We start from the raw sequence: 14,044 nt of genomic DNA, 5'->3' as shown, positions 1-14,044 counted from the left end.
TTACACCACAAAGCCATGCTGAAAGGAGAGAGAAAATAACTTATATACTCCACCTTTTAAAGGGCGATTGGAGAATAGAGGACCCAATCACCAAATCCTGGTGGTGACAAATTATTTTCCACACCTTTTAGTTCGGGCACCAATGTAAAGTCATTTGTTTATTTTGAAGCGGGAGACGTGAAAAATGTGCAGACTCGAACCTGGGACCTGTCGAATACGCGCTGAGTGTGCTACCGTTACACCACGAGGGTATGGTGAAAGGAGGGAGAAAATACCTTATAAGATATTTAAGTTATCTGTTGTAAATAGTACCTTATTTCTCAAATGCAAGAAGATAAAAGCGCGTGAGTTATCGAAACATTATCGATTTTTGAGAGTGGCTAAAAATATTTACTGCATTAATTTAAAACGGGTTTATTTATTTACTTTTTATAGAATCTAATAGGATTGTCACAGATTATGATGAGTGTGAACGGGAAAAACTTTGAATCTTTAGTTATTCATACTGATTCTGAATAAAGGGGTGGTTTATCAATAGTACTGCTCTTAGTGCATTTTCTTTTTAACCTCGCCAGCTAAATAAGTTAACATTACCACAGTATAGTATTTTTTAATGACATGCAATTAATTCATTTTCTTTGCAGATGGTTTAAAAATTCCCAAAGGTACAACATGTATGCTGGTCATTTACATGTTACATAGAAACAAAGATATGTTTCCGGATCCAGAAACTTTCGATCCAGATCGCTTTCTTCCAGAGAATTCTATAAAAAGGCATCCATTTGCGTACTGTCCATTTTCTGCTGGACCAAGAAATTGTATAGGTAAGAAAATGTCAATCTGGGTCCAAACAAGCATAGATTTCATTTGTAACCTAAGAAAAACAATCTCCGCTTCATTTCTTTCTGATTGGAAACTGTTGAAATATGCTATTATTATGCTATTATTAAATATGCAAATACCAGTAACTTAGAAAAATATATTAGAATGAAGTAATAACCTGCTCTGATTAGCGGAATAATCAAATGAAATTAATTAGCCTAATTTCGCATGTCTTTTAAAATTTAACTGAAACTTCTTCAGTAGAAATACTAAAACAAGCTTCGGAAATGAAGTGTTTGTCTGACATTTTTTTTAAAACAGATAAAACAGAAACGTGTTAATTTGGTTTTAAACTTTGAAGTTCTTTGGTGTTTTTAATAAAATAAGAACATAATTTACTTTTGTTTGTTGCAAGTGAATCAATATGCGCTCATGTAAACAGCTTTTACTTTAATAAATAAATAATAAATATTAGAAATTGTATTTATACAAACTTTATTTGATTATTAATTTAAAATTGTGATCCTGAATTACCGAAATCCTCATTCGATATTTTATTCGGAAATCAGAAATAAGATCTTGTTAACCTACCCTTCGATAATAAATAGTTTTTACTGACATATCTTTATATAGATTCATGGACCTTATTATTAAAATGAAGAAATATTTCTATATTCATATTGCGGTGAATGGGCCCTGTAAGAAAGTTTCTCTTAAATGCTTATAGAGGGCGTAATTGCTTCATGACTCACGTTTTCTTTATTTTTGATCGGGCAACGCCAGTAAAGAAAAGTGCGTGATGGAGCAAGGTAAACTTTCAAATTTAAAAAATGATAAGTATATTCTTTGTCCCTTAATTATGCTCTATTTTGAATTTAAAATAATACTTCTTGAAACCATATACATGGAACCTTTTAGAATTTATATTTATTATATAGTTTGCCGCTCAACAGTTGCACACGAACAGTCTTTTCGAGATTTCAGAATGCATTTTAGAAGCAGACGATAACTCTAAATGACGCAGTTTCTATGTATGTTGTTGAAAATTATTTCTTTGCAATGAACGGAACAAGATGATTTACGTAGAGAAGCTGATAGATTCAGAGTGTTTTACGATTTCTTTGCTCTTGGAATGGCAGTTAATAAATTAGGACTAAAGACTTTAAGGAACGAAATATTATATATTATTTATTCTTTTGGGTATATCCAGGTCAACTAATGGAATATAGTTCAAATTACCCTTAAAAGTGTGTACTGCCCAACTGATTCAATTACAATTGAAGCTCTTGTTACAGAAGCTATTTCTGAAATGATCATGAAAATTACCTCGAAAAACATTTTGGAAATATTAAAATCAGAAAATTTAAAAATAGCTGATAATGGTAGCTGAAATAAAGATATTGCTGGGATCTGATTCATGATGAGATGTGTTAACTGGCGAAAGGAAAAGAGTAAGTAAGAAATTATTTGCGTTTTTTTTTCTATATTTGCTTGGATTTTTTTGAAAGTGATCATTCTAGTTCCTTTGTTCAGTCTAGTTCCTGACGTTTCTCATTGCTTGAAGGAAGATGATAATTCAATTAATGACTGTTTACGAAGGTTTCGACTGTAGACAACATGGGATTATGGGAGAATGAGAATCCTGAGGATAAATTAACTTTTCGGAAATTTGAAAAATAATTGCATTCCATTATGGTAAATATAAATTACATCATTAAAAGTTGCGTAATAATTTTAAAAATGCCAAGCGACGTTTAGTAACATTAGTTAACAAACTAAAAATGATGAATGGCTTAGAATTATGATAGCATAATAAACGGTCATTTAAAAAATGAAATAATTGATAAGTGCGAAATTGAAAGTCTTGACAGTAATAAAATGTGATACATGCGACGTTCTCCAGTGATAAGAAACAATGTATCAAAACCTAAGATCCGTATCGTGTTTGACGCATCTTCGATGTGTAACAGTGAGGTAGGTATCTCTGAACCACTGTTTGATGTTTTGTCCAAATTTGAATACCTCTGTTTTGGACTTAATATAGCGTTTCAGACAACATAAACATGCGTTTTCAGCCGATATTGAAAGCCCTTTCTCCAGATCGGAATTTCTGAAATTGATAGAGGCGTTTTTATACTTGATAATAGTTACAACTTGAAACATTATAGAATGACTCGCGTACCTCTTGGAGTGTCATGTAAAGCTTTCATTCTGACCTGCACTAAAAACCACATAGAGAAATCGAGCTGTTGGAATGGTAAATTTCTCGCAAATATTTCTCCGGCAAATTGAATCAAGATAAAAGTAAAGAATTGCATTTATTCCGTGATGCATCGATTAAGGCGTACTGTGCAGTCACATATTTTAGATCGGTTGATGAAGAGCAGGTTGCGCTCATTGTGTCTAGAGTTGCACCAATAAAACAAAAACTCATACCGACAAAGCTACAGCGTTTTTTTTTTTTTGTTATTATTTTGAACAATTTAAATTAAAAATTTCAAACCATTCATTCAAAATTTTCAATCATTTTTTAAATCTTAATTAGTCTTTCTTGAGCGTTAACTCACCGTAATAAATGGTAACAATCGCACACAACATGAAAAAAAAATTCTGAAAGCATTCAGATTTTATATTACGTACAAAGAGGCATTTTAAAAATATTTTATACATTACCTTTATTTAATAAATATCATGGTCTTCGCTCTCAAACCACATAAAATTCAATTCAACAGCAAGGTACACAAAGCGGTCATAATAAAAAGACAAAAAAGTGTAAGCCAATCTTACTAAGAAAAATAAGCATTGATATGATGAACTGAGAAAAGACTGAAAAATAGAAAAATGCATGCCAACACTTAATACTACATCGGGATTTCTAAATATATACCACGGTATTCCTTTTAAAATTTTGTGAGACTTTGTGTGAGATTTTGTGAAAATTTTGTGAAAAAAGACACGGCCCACAAAATAGGGAGGGTTAACAGGTGTTCAGTAGCAGTCTGGTAGACTGCAGGATCAGTAAAAGCGTAAAAACTTAGCAAACCCTTTTTGGACGACCATTTAAATATGAAACCTATCACACTTTTTTTTGCCAGAGTATAACTTCTTGGTTTGAAATAATTAAGTTTACTATTTAATGGCTATCCGTAGAAATTATACTGGAGAATTACCCCCTTGGTATTGTGTAACTATTAATATTATACACCGGACATAACAAACGTGCAGATCGTAGCTCTTTTTTCTGCGGCTCATCTCGAGTATAATTATAATATGCAATATGCAATTATAATATATTAATAAAAATTTAATTTCCACCAAATGTCGCGACATAAGCAAAGTCTGGTGCTAAAACTGGAGATTTTCTCTTTGCAAAAACGCTTTCTCGATTGACATTGAGGAAGTGCCATCTCATTTAGAGATGGAATTTGATAGAAACTGAGTAATACTCAGCTCTAAAGCAAAAATTTAGTGAAGTAGGTATCCCGAATTATATAAATAATTGCTGCACGTATCTCAGAAAGACAAATATTTGCACCGTATATGATTTCTATAGTATTTGCAACTCACTTACGGAAAGGAATAATTCCCCCTCGATAGCCAAGTTTAAAAGGCATTCACTCGACCTCTGCTCTGAAAATTGTTAATGCGAGCAACATGTCTCCAAATACTCAAAAGTTGGCTGCAGAAAATGCATTCATCTTTTATCCAGTTTTCTTTCTTTTTTTCCCTTTCCTTTTCTTTTTTATGAATAACTGTATTAGGTAAGATTTTTTTTTGCATTTTTTTCTCTTTTATACTCATTACGTCATTAACTAGGAAAAGGCCTTTTTTTGTGGCATGCAATTTCTTACGTTGATGACCATTTGGCACACTTGAGATTCTAAGTTTGACATGACTGTTGTACACCGCGTCTACAAAAGTCTCTACTAGGCTTTTATTTGCTGTTAATAATGGTAGGCAGGCTTTTACTCTCATTTAATGTTTCATTCATGTTTTAAATAATGCTAATATTCATGTTTTGGCGTTTTCAAATTTGAGGAAATCATCTTATGAAAATTACAAAATCTAAACTTTTACGGCTGCGTAACCGGTATAGAGGTTAGTTTCGCTGACTGCCCTGCCGAAGGGCCCGGGCTCGAATTCCGAAGTGCATGGATGTTTGTAAATGTATAGTGTCCGTGCGGCATGGGAACACTCTAAACATGCGGCGAGTCTAATGCTCTAAATATGCGAAAGTCCTTTCGAGAGGTTTTTGGTAGGGAAAGACTGGTGGAGACACTCGGAACCCGTGGTCTCCATCAAAATTAGGGATGGAACTGAGCTACATCGCACTGTCACCTGTAATTGCTTAAGGCTGTTGCCAGCGACAGGCGTAAACTTGCCACGAGGAATTTCGTAGGCTTAAGCTGACGATAAATCAGATAAATGAGCATTAGGAACAATTTTATACCGTCCCTGTTGCCGGGGGACGGTATAAAATTCTTATAATTCTTAATTTGGGGCGGTATAAAATTCTTATAATTCCTAATTTGGGGCGTTATAAAATTCTTATAATTCTTAATTTGGGGCGGTATAAAATTCGTATAAAATTTTGGACGTTATAAAATCCTACACTCACATTAAAAAATATACTCACTTCAAAAATAAAAGACAAGAAGCTTAATTTCCGTACTACAAAAATTGACTGAAATATTAAATTTTAAAATTTAGAATATTTTCCGCTTGTTTTTAGGGGTTGATAACTAAATAAGTTAATATAATTCGAAGTTCATTTTTCCCTTATGCCATTCAATAATGTACTATTGTGATTCACTAGTGTGTATATTTTTTAATGTACAATTTTATTGCAACCGCTACGCCGAAAGAATTTTCATGAAAGTAGTTTATAAGTTCTGAAAAGCTAAAAATGCATTATTAAAATTCTCATGAAGTTTTATTACTTTATAATCATAGTTTAATAATCATTTAAAAAACCCATTAAGTTAAAACCAATTTTTCTTTTTTAGCTTATGCAGATAATGTTATGCGTTCGTTATGTGCCAACACATGAAGTATAATATTGTTTTCTAGAATACGAATCCTAGAAACGGGTACATTATTCACCTGTTTTAGAAGAAGTTGTATTGCTCAGTATTTTTCATGAACATTAGTATAGCAATGCTTATCAGTTTATCTATTAACATAAGAAATCTTTGTCTAAACTATTACTTTAGTTGTTTAAAAATGCAAAGGTTTAACTCTTCTATAGTCAACTTTAAAATGAAATTATCTCGATCAATTTTTATCATACGCGTGTCATACATTTGTATTTTACTTTTTAGAATGAGGGTAAAATTTTAGTAATTGTAAGTATACGTATCAGAGTAACTTACAAAAGATCAGATCGAGTAAATTTCACAACAATGTTTTTTTTTTTTTTTTTTTTAATATATGTTGGGCATGGTAAATTCACCAACGACCAGTGTAATTTACAGGTCCTCAAATAAAGAGATTGAATTTAAAAATAGATTTAAAAATTATTGTAACGAGTGAAAATAAAGATTCAGTGACACTAAGTAATTGATTATTCAAAATTTTACACGTGCATCGAAATTTATCAAACGTGTTGTTTATATTGTCACAGGTGACCCAGAAAATCATAAAACCTATCAAACTGAGTTCTTTAAAACACAAACTGTATAGGAATTTATTGCCTCTTTTAATAAGTGTCATTCGTGTCTTATTTATTCATCTGCATATTTATATCTTTAAGAATATAATTTATCCTCCTTGGTATAAAGTTTGTTAGTGTTATAATAACTTAACAGTCAGTTCTCTATCGCGTAAACTTCCTGATACGATCTATTAATTCTGAGTTCGCCAACAGAATCATTTTCATAAGCTTTATTTAATAGCGTGAAGTTGTTCATTTCCTGCTTTAATAATTTAGTAATTTAGTAAATGTGAAGTCATCGCTCTGTTCACAAGTAAGATGCTCGCAACTTGTCTATTGGTGCTCCTAGCTTACTTTTAAAATAATATATATCAACTATTATAAATTATCGAACATCCTGTCCATGCAGGCTGTGCAGAAATCAAATTATGCATTTCTAAAATTTTGCTCTCTTACGAAATTTTATATTTTACTAATTAGGAATATGAGACATAAAACTCGTGATTCACATTAGTTTAAATAACTTTTACCTGGTAAACAAACTTCGTGATTTCAATCAAATACAGTAGAAACTTAGGCAATACATAAAAGTACTTTTAATTCTAGGTAACGGAATTAAGCTTTTGCAACTTTTCTGGAGATATACTCACATTTTACTGATGGCAGTATGGCAACACTTCATCGGGTTGTTACACATGTGCAAAGACAGACTTCCTAATATTTGCTATTTTACTAAAACAAATGATCAATTTTGATTCGTTAGAGACCTAACATTATTTATTATTTATATGCCTATTGATTAGCGTTCTTGTGCGCTAAAATTGCTGCATGTTGGTGTATTTAATTATGGCAAAGCACACGAGGGCTATCTGCCTAAGGGGAGGGATGCCTTCGTGGAGGACTTTCTAAGGGAAACTGGCTCGTATACATATTACACATGGGGAAAACCACGAAAACGCCCGTGCAGCCAGTCCGTTCGCGGGATTCGAACCTCGGACCGAACTACCAGTGTTCAGCGACTTTACCGCTCGGCCACTGGTGGGTTAAAATTGTTGCATGAGTAAACTAGTTTCAATTTTAAAATTTTAAATAACTATTTATTTTATTTTTCAAAAAATTAAACTTTTAAAATACAAATTAAACAATAAATTATGATTCTTTTGTACTTAAAACTCATCATAAAACTTTAACAGGCTTATTACACGTAATTATCACTTAGATGAAATGTATAATCTGATGTAAAAAGGTTTCTGCTTTAAACTCAGAATTTGCAACATAATCCAGATGAGTTTGCTCTAATTTTAGTAACTGTTAATTTGTTTTTTGTTTAATTTTTACGATGTTTCAGAATCATCGTTTAAACATTTTTCAAAATTATTTTAATTCGTTTTGGAAGAGTTATTTTAATACGAGTATGTTTTATTTTAATTCCTTAAATTAAGTACGCTTTTTAAAATATATTCTGGAAAGTTCTTTCAGAAATTAGTTTTTAATTTTAATATTCCAGACAGGAATTTTTTTCAGCTTTCTTTAAACATTTTTGGGAAAGGCAGAAATTTCCGATATTCTGTGTTTATACAGCGAAATGATATGCGAAAGTTTTAAACGATTTCCATTACACGTTTTAAAAGATAAGAGATCCTAAGAAGTTCTAGAGAACAAAACATCATTTGAAAGGTAATTTAAGAAGCATCATACTAATTTTTCTGAAATTTTGAATTTCAAGTATTCTGCGTTTATAGACCGAAACGATATGCAGTCGTTTTAAAAAATTCACATCACTTGTTTTAAAAGATATGAAATTTTTTTAAAAAAGGCTAGAGAACGTAAAATCGTTTCAGAAATAATTTAAGAAGTTCATGATATTAATTCGCCTGAAATCGCTTCACTTGAGAGATTATTTTTTGACATACTGCTGCCATCTATCGGAGAAATATTTTTTTTGCAAACTATTTGAATTTTGGTTTTAATTTTTTTTGATACTGTATGCATTGGAACTAGCTTCTAATTGTAACGTGCATTTAATATTTATATTTTTATAGCGTTCGCAAGAATAATTGCACAGTTTTACATAATAGCAGAATTCCGTTTGACCGAAATTCAAGTCATCCAAATGTATGGTTATTCTGTTTAAACTTAGCAAAATAAAGCATACTTTGAATTTTTAGCGTGTTTATTTTTAGAACTCATTTCCCGCTTTTATAGAACTTTTGGCCTTTTTTTTCTTTCATGTACGTTTGTTTAGCTGTACATAAGGCTCCTTTTTAAAATTATGAATTATATAGTAAATTTTAATAATTTATCGTTCTACTTCAGTAAAGAAATATTAGATATAGTATAAGAGTTATATATTGAATAGAAAAATGTTTTTTTTTTCTTTTTTTTTTCTTTTTTTAATGCTGTTAGAGATATTTCTATTGTTTAATTTTAATACTTTAAAAATTATATATTAAATTGTAAATTTAGTAACAATTCTTGCTGTCATTGAAATAAAGTGCATACGATTTCTAGATATCTAGAAAGATTCTAGCCATTCAATATTAATAACAATACCTCAGTCTAAATGTTTGAATAAATTACGGATATATTGTGTGTTGGTGTTGTGACTTATCTCACTTGTCTGAAAGTAACATCAGACCAAGCCCCGAAATTCATCGTGGCAAGGAGAGCAAGGTTGATCCTGTCGTTGGCAAGTGCACTTAAGCACCGTACAGGTGACCATGCAATTTCGCTCGATTCCACTCCCAGTTTTCATGGAGAGCGCCCCGGCGAGAGGGGTCTGAGGGTCTTCTATCCCTCTTCCCCTACCACCAACCTTTCGAGGGGACTTTTGGCTCTCTATATATTTAGAGTGACTCCATGCCACTCTATATTTACGCGCGCAAAGACAATATACATTTACAAACATCCATTCCTTCTAAGGGATTCAAACCCGGGCTTTTCGCACCGCACTGTGCAGCATTAGAGATATAAGATAATTTAAGACAGATTGACGAAACTGAATTATTTCATTATATCAAAATACACTATCGCTATCTCTATTTGAGAAAGGATACCTTAGTATGAGGCTTTCCGAAGAAAACTAGCTCGTATTTACGTGATGAAAATCACTCAAACACCTACGCAGTGATCCCATTCTTTAAGTGTGGACACTGCTGAAGTACCAGTGTTTAGCGGTCTTGTCTCCTGGTCGGTTGCTGGTGGGCGCCGGACGGATCAGCGTAGTCAGCGGTAACCGAGGTTTTAAGGACACTCAAATGGACCTAGCATAGAACAATATACCATTGTAAAGTTATGCTAAACCGAATGGAATATGATGAAAAAATGCCGTATCGAAATTTAAAGACAATTTTCTGGGCGACATTTTCACTTGCAAAATATTAACGAATGAAGAAAAGCATGAATGTATTAATGCATTTTTTAATATGTATGATATCCTTTTACAGTTATTTTCCTTTTTTCAGGTCAGAAATTTGCAATGATGGAAGAGAAAACTATGATTGCAAACGTTCTGAGACATTTCAGAATCCAGTCCATGGAGCAGAGAGACAAACTGAAACTGGCAGCAGAAATGGTTTTAAGGTCAAGAAATGGCATCAAGGTCAAATTAATTCCACGGAGATGAAAACAAACTGCATTTATATTTTATTTATACATTTCTTAACATTCCGGAAGATAATATAAAACGCATAAGAGATTAAATTTGTGGAAACTGTGTATGATATTGGTAAAGTAAAACTGGCGACATCTGAGAATAAGTTTGAGAGAAGTAATGCCAGATGAATAAAAAAAGTGGTATTTTATGGTCAGAAAACAAAAGATTGCCTTATTAAGCACAGAAAAATCTCCCCGTGCTTCTAAAGGAAAGTAATGAAGAATTTTCTGAGTTTATATCATGAAGCACATCTTATAAAACGGAGTAATTTCTGTAATCGCGATAGATATATGTAGCACCATATGAAGATAGTCATAGTCTCAGCAAAATCTGTTCAAGTTATGCAAACGCAATGAACAATGTTATACGAGCATTTTGTATGTTAAAAGTTGAAAGAACTTCTTTAAAAAGGATTTTCGTAAAAAGGTATTTCATCAAAATATTTTCTGAAGAAAGCATGATTGTAAATATTTCTTGAAATATTAGAAAGGTAGGTAAGTGCTCTTTTCATGGAAATTTCTATTTATACACCGCATTCACAATTTATTTACCCGGCCTTTATTTTAGCTACTGTTAGTCGCAATTCCAGTTAGAAAAAGGTTTTAAATGGCCCCTATATGCATTTGGTTGCACTGTAAAATTTCACAAATTCAGTTTTGTAAACGTCCCGAAAAATAACTTTTAACACGCTGTACTCTCCGCTTTACGTATATTTAAGAAAATGCAAAGCTTCTTGTAAAAATAAAACACAAAATGTTTGACTGATAAAAACTGATATCATAAAAACTGACCGACATGATGCCATTTTCGATTTGCATTAAGAGATAGGTTAATAAATAAATTAGAATAATTTAAGGTTTATTTTTCTCCTTAAAAGCCAATCAAAGATAATTTTTTGTGATTACTGACCTCTTTAATTTATAATTTGTTACATTTAGTATACTCACTATATAAATTTTCGTTTTAAAATTTATAAGTTTAAAATTACGTTATTAATATTCTCGTAAAAATTTTATTACTTTAAATCAGAGTCATAATCTAATATTTCTTACAAAAATTTTTTAAACTACTAACTAAACTAAATTGGAAATACTGAAGTCTGCCAGCCTTTTCCAGAAATTTACATTTACGCACACGCACACACACATACAAAAAAAAAAAAAAAAAAAAAAAAAAAAAAAACATTACACACACAGAAAAAAAGAAAAATAAAAAATCTAAAAGCTATCAGATTTTACAAAGGGCACAGATTTACAAAGATATCCACAAAGGGCGTTTTTTTTTTTTTTTTTAATGTTTAGTGTGTTACCTCTATTTCTTAAATATCAAGTTCTTTGCACTTAAAATATAAAATTCAGTTCAACAGCAATATCGCAAAATAATTTTTAAATGAGCTTATCTTTAGAACTTCCGATACACAGTCTCGCGCGCCTGGAGATAATTTTTTTTTTTCCCCGCACAGCGTTGCCATTACTCGCTTTGAAATCGTTGACTTTGTTAATCAAAAATTCGTTAAAGGTTTACAAAATATGAAAGAGATAACAAATTCAAATAAAACAAATTCCAAATTCCGAATTTGGGCATCCAGATGCCCACGTTATTATGGGCATAAACATATATTATGGGCAATAAACGTACGTTATTCAAAATTCGATGGCTCTAGTTACCGCTGTTTTATCACAATACGAGAAACATACATATATTTATGCAAATTCTTCACTATTTAATATCTTTAAATGTAATATTTGGTGGCAACAATTCGAAAAGTGAACCGCCATTTAAAGTTTTCAACGCAGAATGCCAAAACGAAATGAACAGCCCTTTCTTCTAGGCTAACGCCCTTTGGGCTGAAAATTTACATTAATCAACACTTTTCACAACATTTTGCATAGAAATGCTGGTAACGCAATTTCTTAACATCAGGAATTTTTTCTGATCTGATATTTTACTTTTATGTATGTACAGATGCAAACATATTACTCTTCAATTAATGCGCGTCTGTATATTTTCGCTGAATTCAATATCAAGTATCTCTACCAATTTTTGTAACAAGCTTTGTAGAAAAGTTTCCTGTAACAGAACTATTAGAACCAGAGAGACAGATAAAATGTTAGATATCACAATTTTCACAAAATGGCATTTTTTATTTTGAAAATGCCAAAACATGAGTATTTGCGTTTAAAACATTTTTTGTAGCTGGAAATATGCACATGTTTACGATTATCGGTTTGCAAAATAAAGAGCGGGTAATTTTTTTTTGGGCACGGTGTATGTGTTCGGGAACATGAAGACGTTGGAAAGTACTTCCAGACGTCGTAAGAGGTTTAGACTAAAACTTTTATAGATAGGTTTTGTGTTATACAAACATTCGGAACTTTGTTATAATGGAAATCTATTTATATGAATAAACTGGATAAATGAATTTATTTTAAACAGAGTTTTTGATTACTTCATTGCGGAATCCGATATGATATTTAATATTGTAATAAGGATTTTGCAAATACAGTTTTATCAATTCCTTACACTTTTTTATGCTATACATCGCAGTGATCAATAAAATAACGCATTATCTAATTTTCGTTGAGCTCATTATTAAAGCGTCTTTTTTTTTTTTTTTTTTTTTTTTTTTTTTTTTTTTTTAAGATTTTTCTGCATTTTATCTATTTGCTGATCTGTTAACTTTGTTAACCTTGTTTTTATTTCAAATATCCTAAGTAGGGTTTTTACATTTCATGCATGACTTTATAAATTTTCTACAGTTATCATGTAAATATTTTTAGAAACGTGTTTAATACTTTCTACAAATCTTTAAAATTCTGATTTATTAACTTTGTACGAATTATTATCTCAAAGACACGTAACAATATTTTAATTTTCGGCATGTTTCAATTTGGCACTTTTCGCAAGTTTCGTTTTCTGAAATATTCTCTAAGATTAAAAAACATTTTATCAAATATTTTTGACTGATTTTTATTTAGAGAGGCTTTTGAAACCATTACTGTGCATTGTGTTCAACAGAAATTAAATTCAAGATACTGTTCGTAATTTACTTTGAATATATGATTTCTTGAGCAAAATATTGCACAATGATAAGTAAGACCGATGTAATTTTTCCATGCATATTAAGGAATATTATAATTTTAGAAATGTTCTTAATAGAATGTTAAAATATATGTCACTTCTTCTTCGGCTAATATTTAAAATTAAGTAATTATAACAATTTATTCTTATTATTGTTTAAAACAAACTGGCATTTTTTTATATTTAATACCAAAAAACATTTTTGGTTGAAAGCTTGTTTTTATTAACAGCATTTAAAATTTTCTAGTCTTATATTTAGCACTGCCTGTAACATTATTATTTGCTCAGTTTCATTGTACAGTGTAAAACTCGGAACGAGCTTAAACTTGCATATTGAATCATACAAACTAATAAAAGACTAAAAGGTGTTCAGTTTAATCTGCTGCACCGAGTTCATGTGAACTTGCAACAGTTCATTCCCTTGCAGATTTTCATTACATTTTGTAAATCATTGTTGTAACAATAAAATGTGTTTTATTACTAAATATTGTAGTACTTTATTGCATTTCAACGCTGTGTAAATTGACATCGACTAGAAATCTCGACTCGAGAGCGCAGCATTGACGTTCAATATTCACCCATGTCCAATAAATTCAGATCTAACAAAATTTAATGAGGTATCCTGAAACTGCAGTTAGAGATAATGTTTTATTTATTTATTTATTGCTTATTTGTGCTAATTTTTATTTTGAACTTTCTCTGTATTTTTCTAAAATTTAAAGATCTGGAAAAGAGATTATATTAAGACTAAATGTCGTCAGATAGTGCTAACATGCCGTGTCTTATAACAAAATGGAAATTTATTTAAGAACCCGAAAAAAAGAAGGAATTTT

The 14,044-nt window shown here is 31.0% G+C and overlaps 1 protein-coding gene across 1 annotated transcript in view; it reads left to right on the top strand.

The window, feature by feature from the left end:
* The window catches only part of LOC118204276 (cytochrome P450 4C1-like), a 102,818-nt gene extending 89,122 nt beyond the window's left edge, over positions 1 to 13,696 (top strand). Inside the window, exons 10-11 of the mRNA XM_085817035.1 lie at positions 645 to 824; positions 9,940 to 13,696. Coding sequence (XP_085673161.1) covers positions 645 to 824; positions 9,940 to 10,100 — 341 coding nt within the window. The 3' untranslated portion in view covers positions 10,101 to 13,696. The remainder of the gene's footprint in view (positions 1 to 644; positions 825 to 9,939) is intronic.
* The last annotated feature ends 348 nt before the right edge of the window (positions 13,697 to 14,044 follow it).

The sequence above is a fragment of the Stegodyphus dumicola genome, chromosome 1, assembly GCF_044657685.1.
Source record: "Stegodyphus dumicola isolate Sdum_Otavi_A_Nest chromosome 1, ASM4465768v1".
NCBI classification, from domain to species: Eukaryota; Metazoa; Arthropoda; class Arachnida; order Araneae; family Eresidae; genus Stegodyphus; species Stegodyphus dumicola.
The sequence above is the reverse complement of the archived record's forward strand: the minus strand, read 5'-3'. Positions and strand labels throughout refer to the sequence as shown.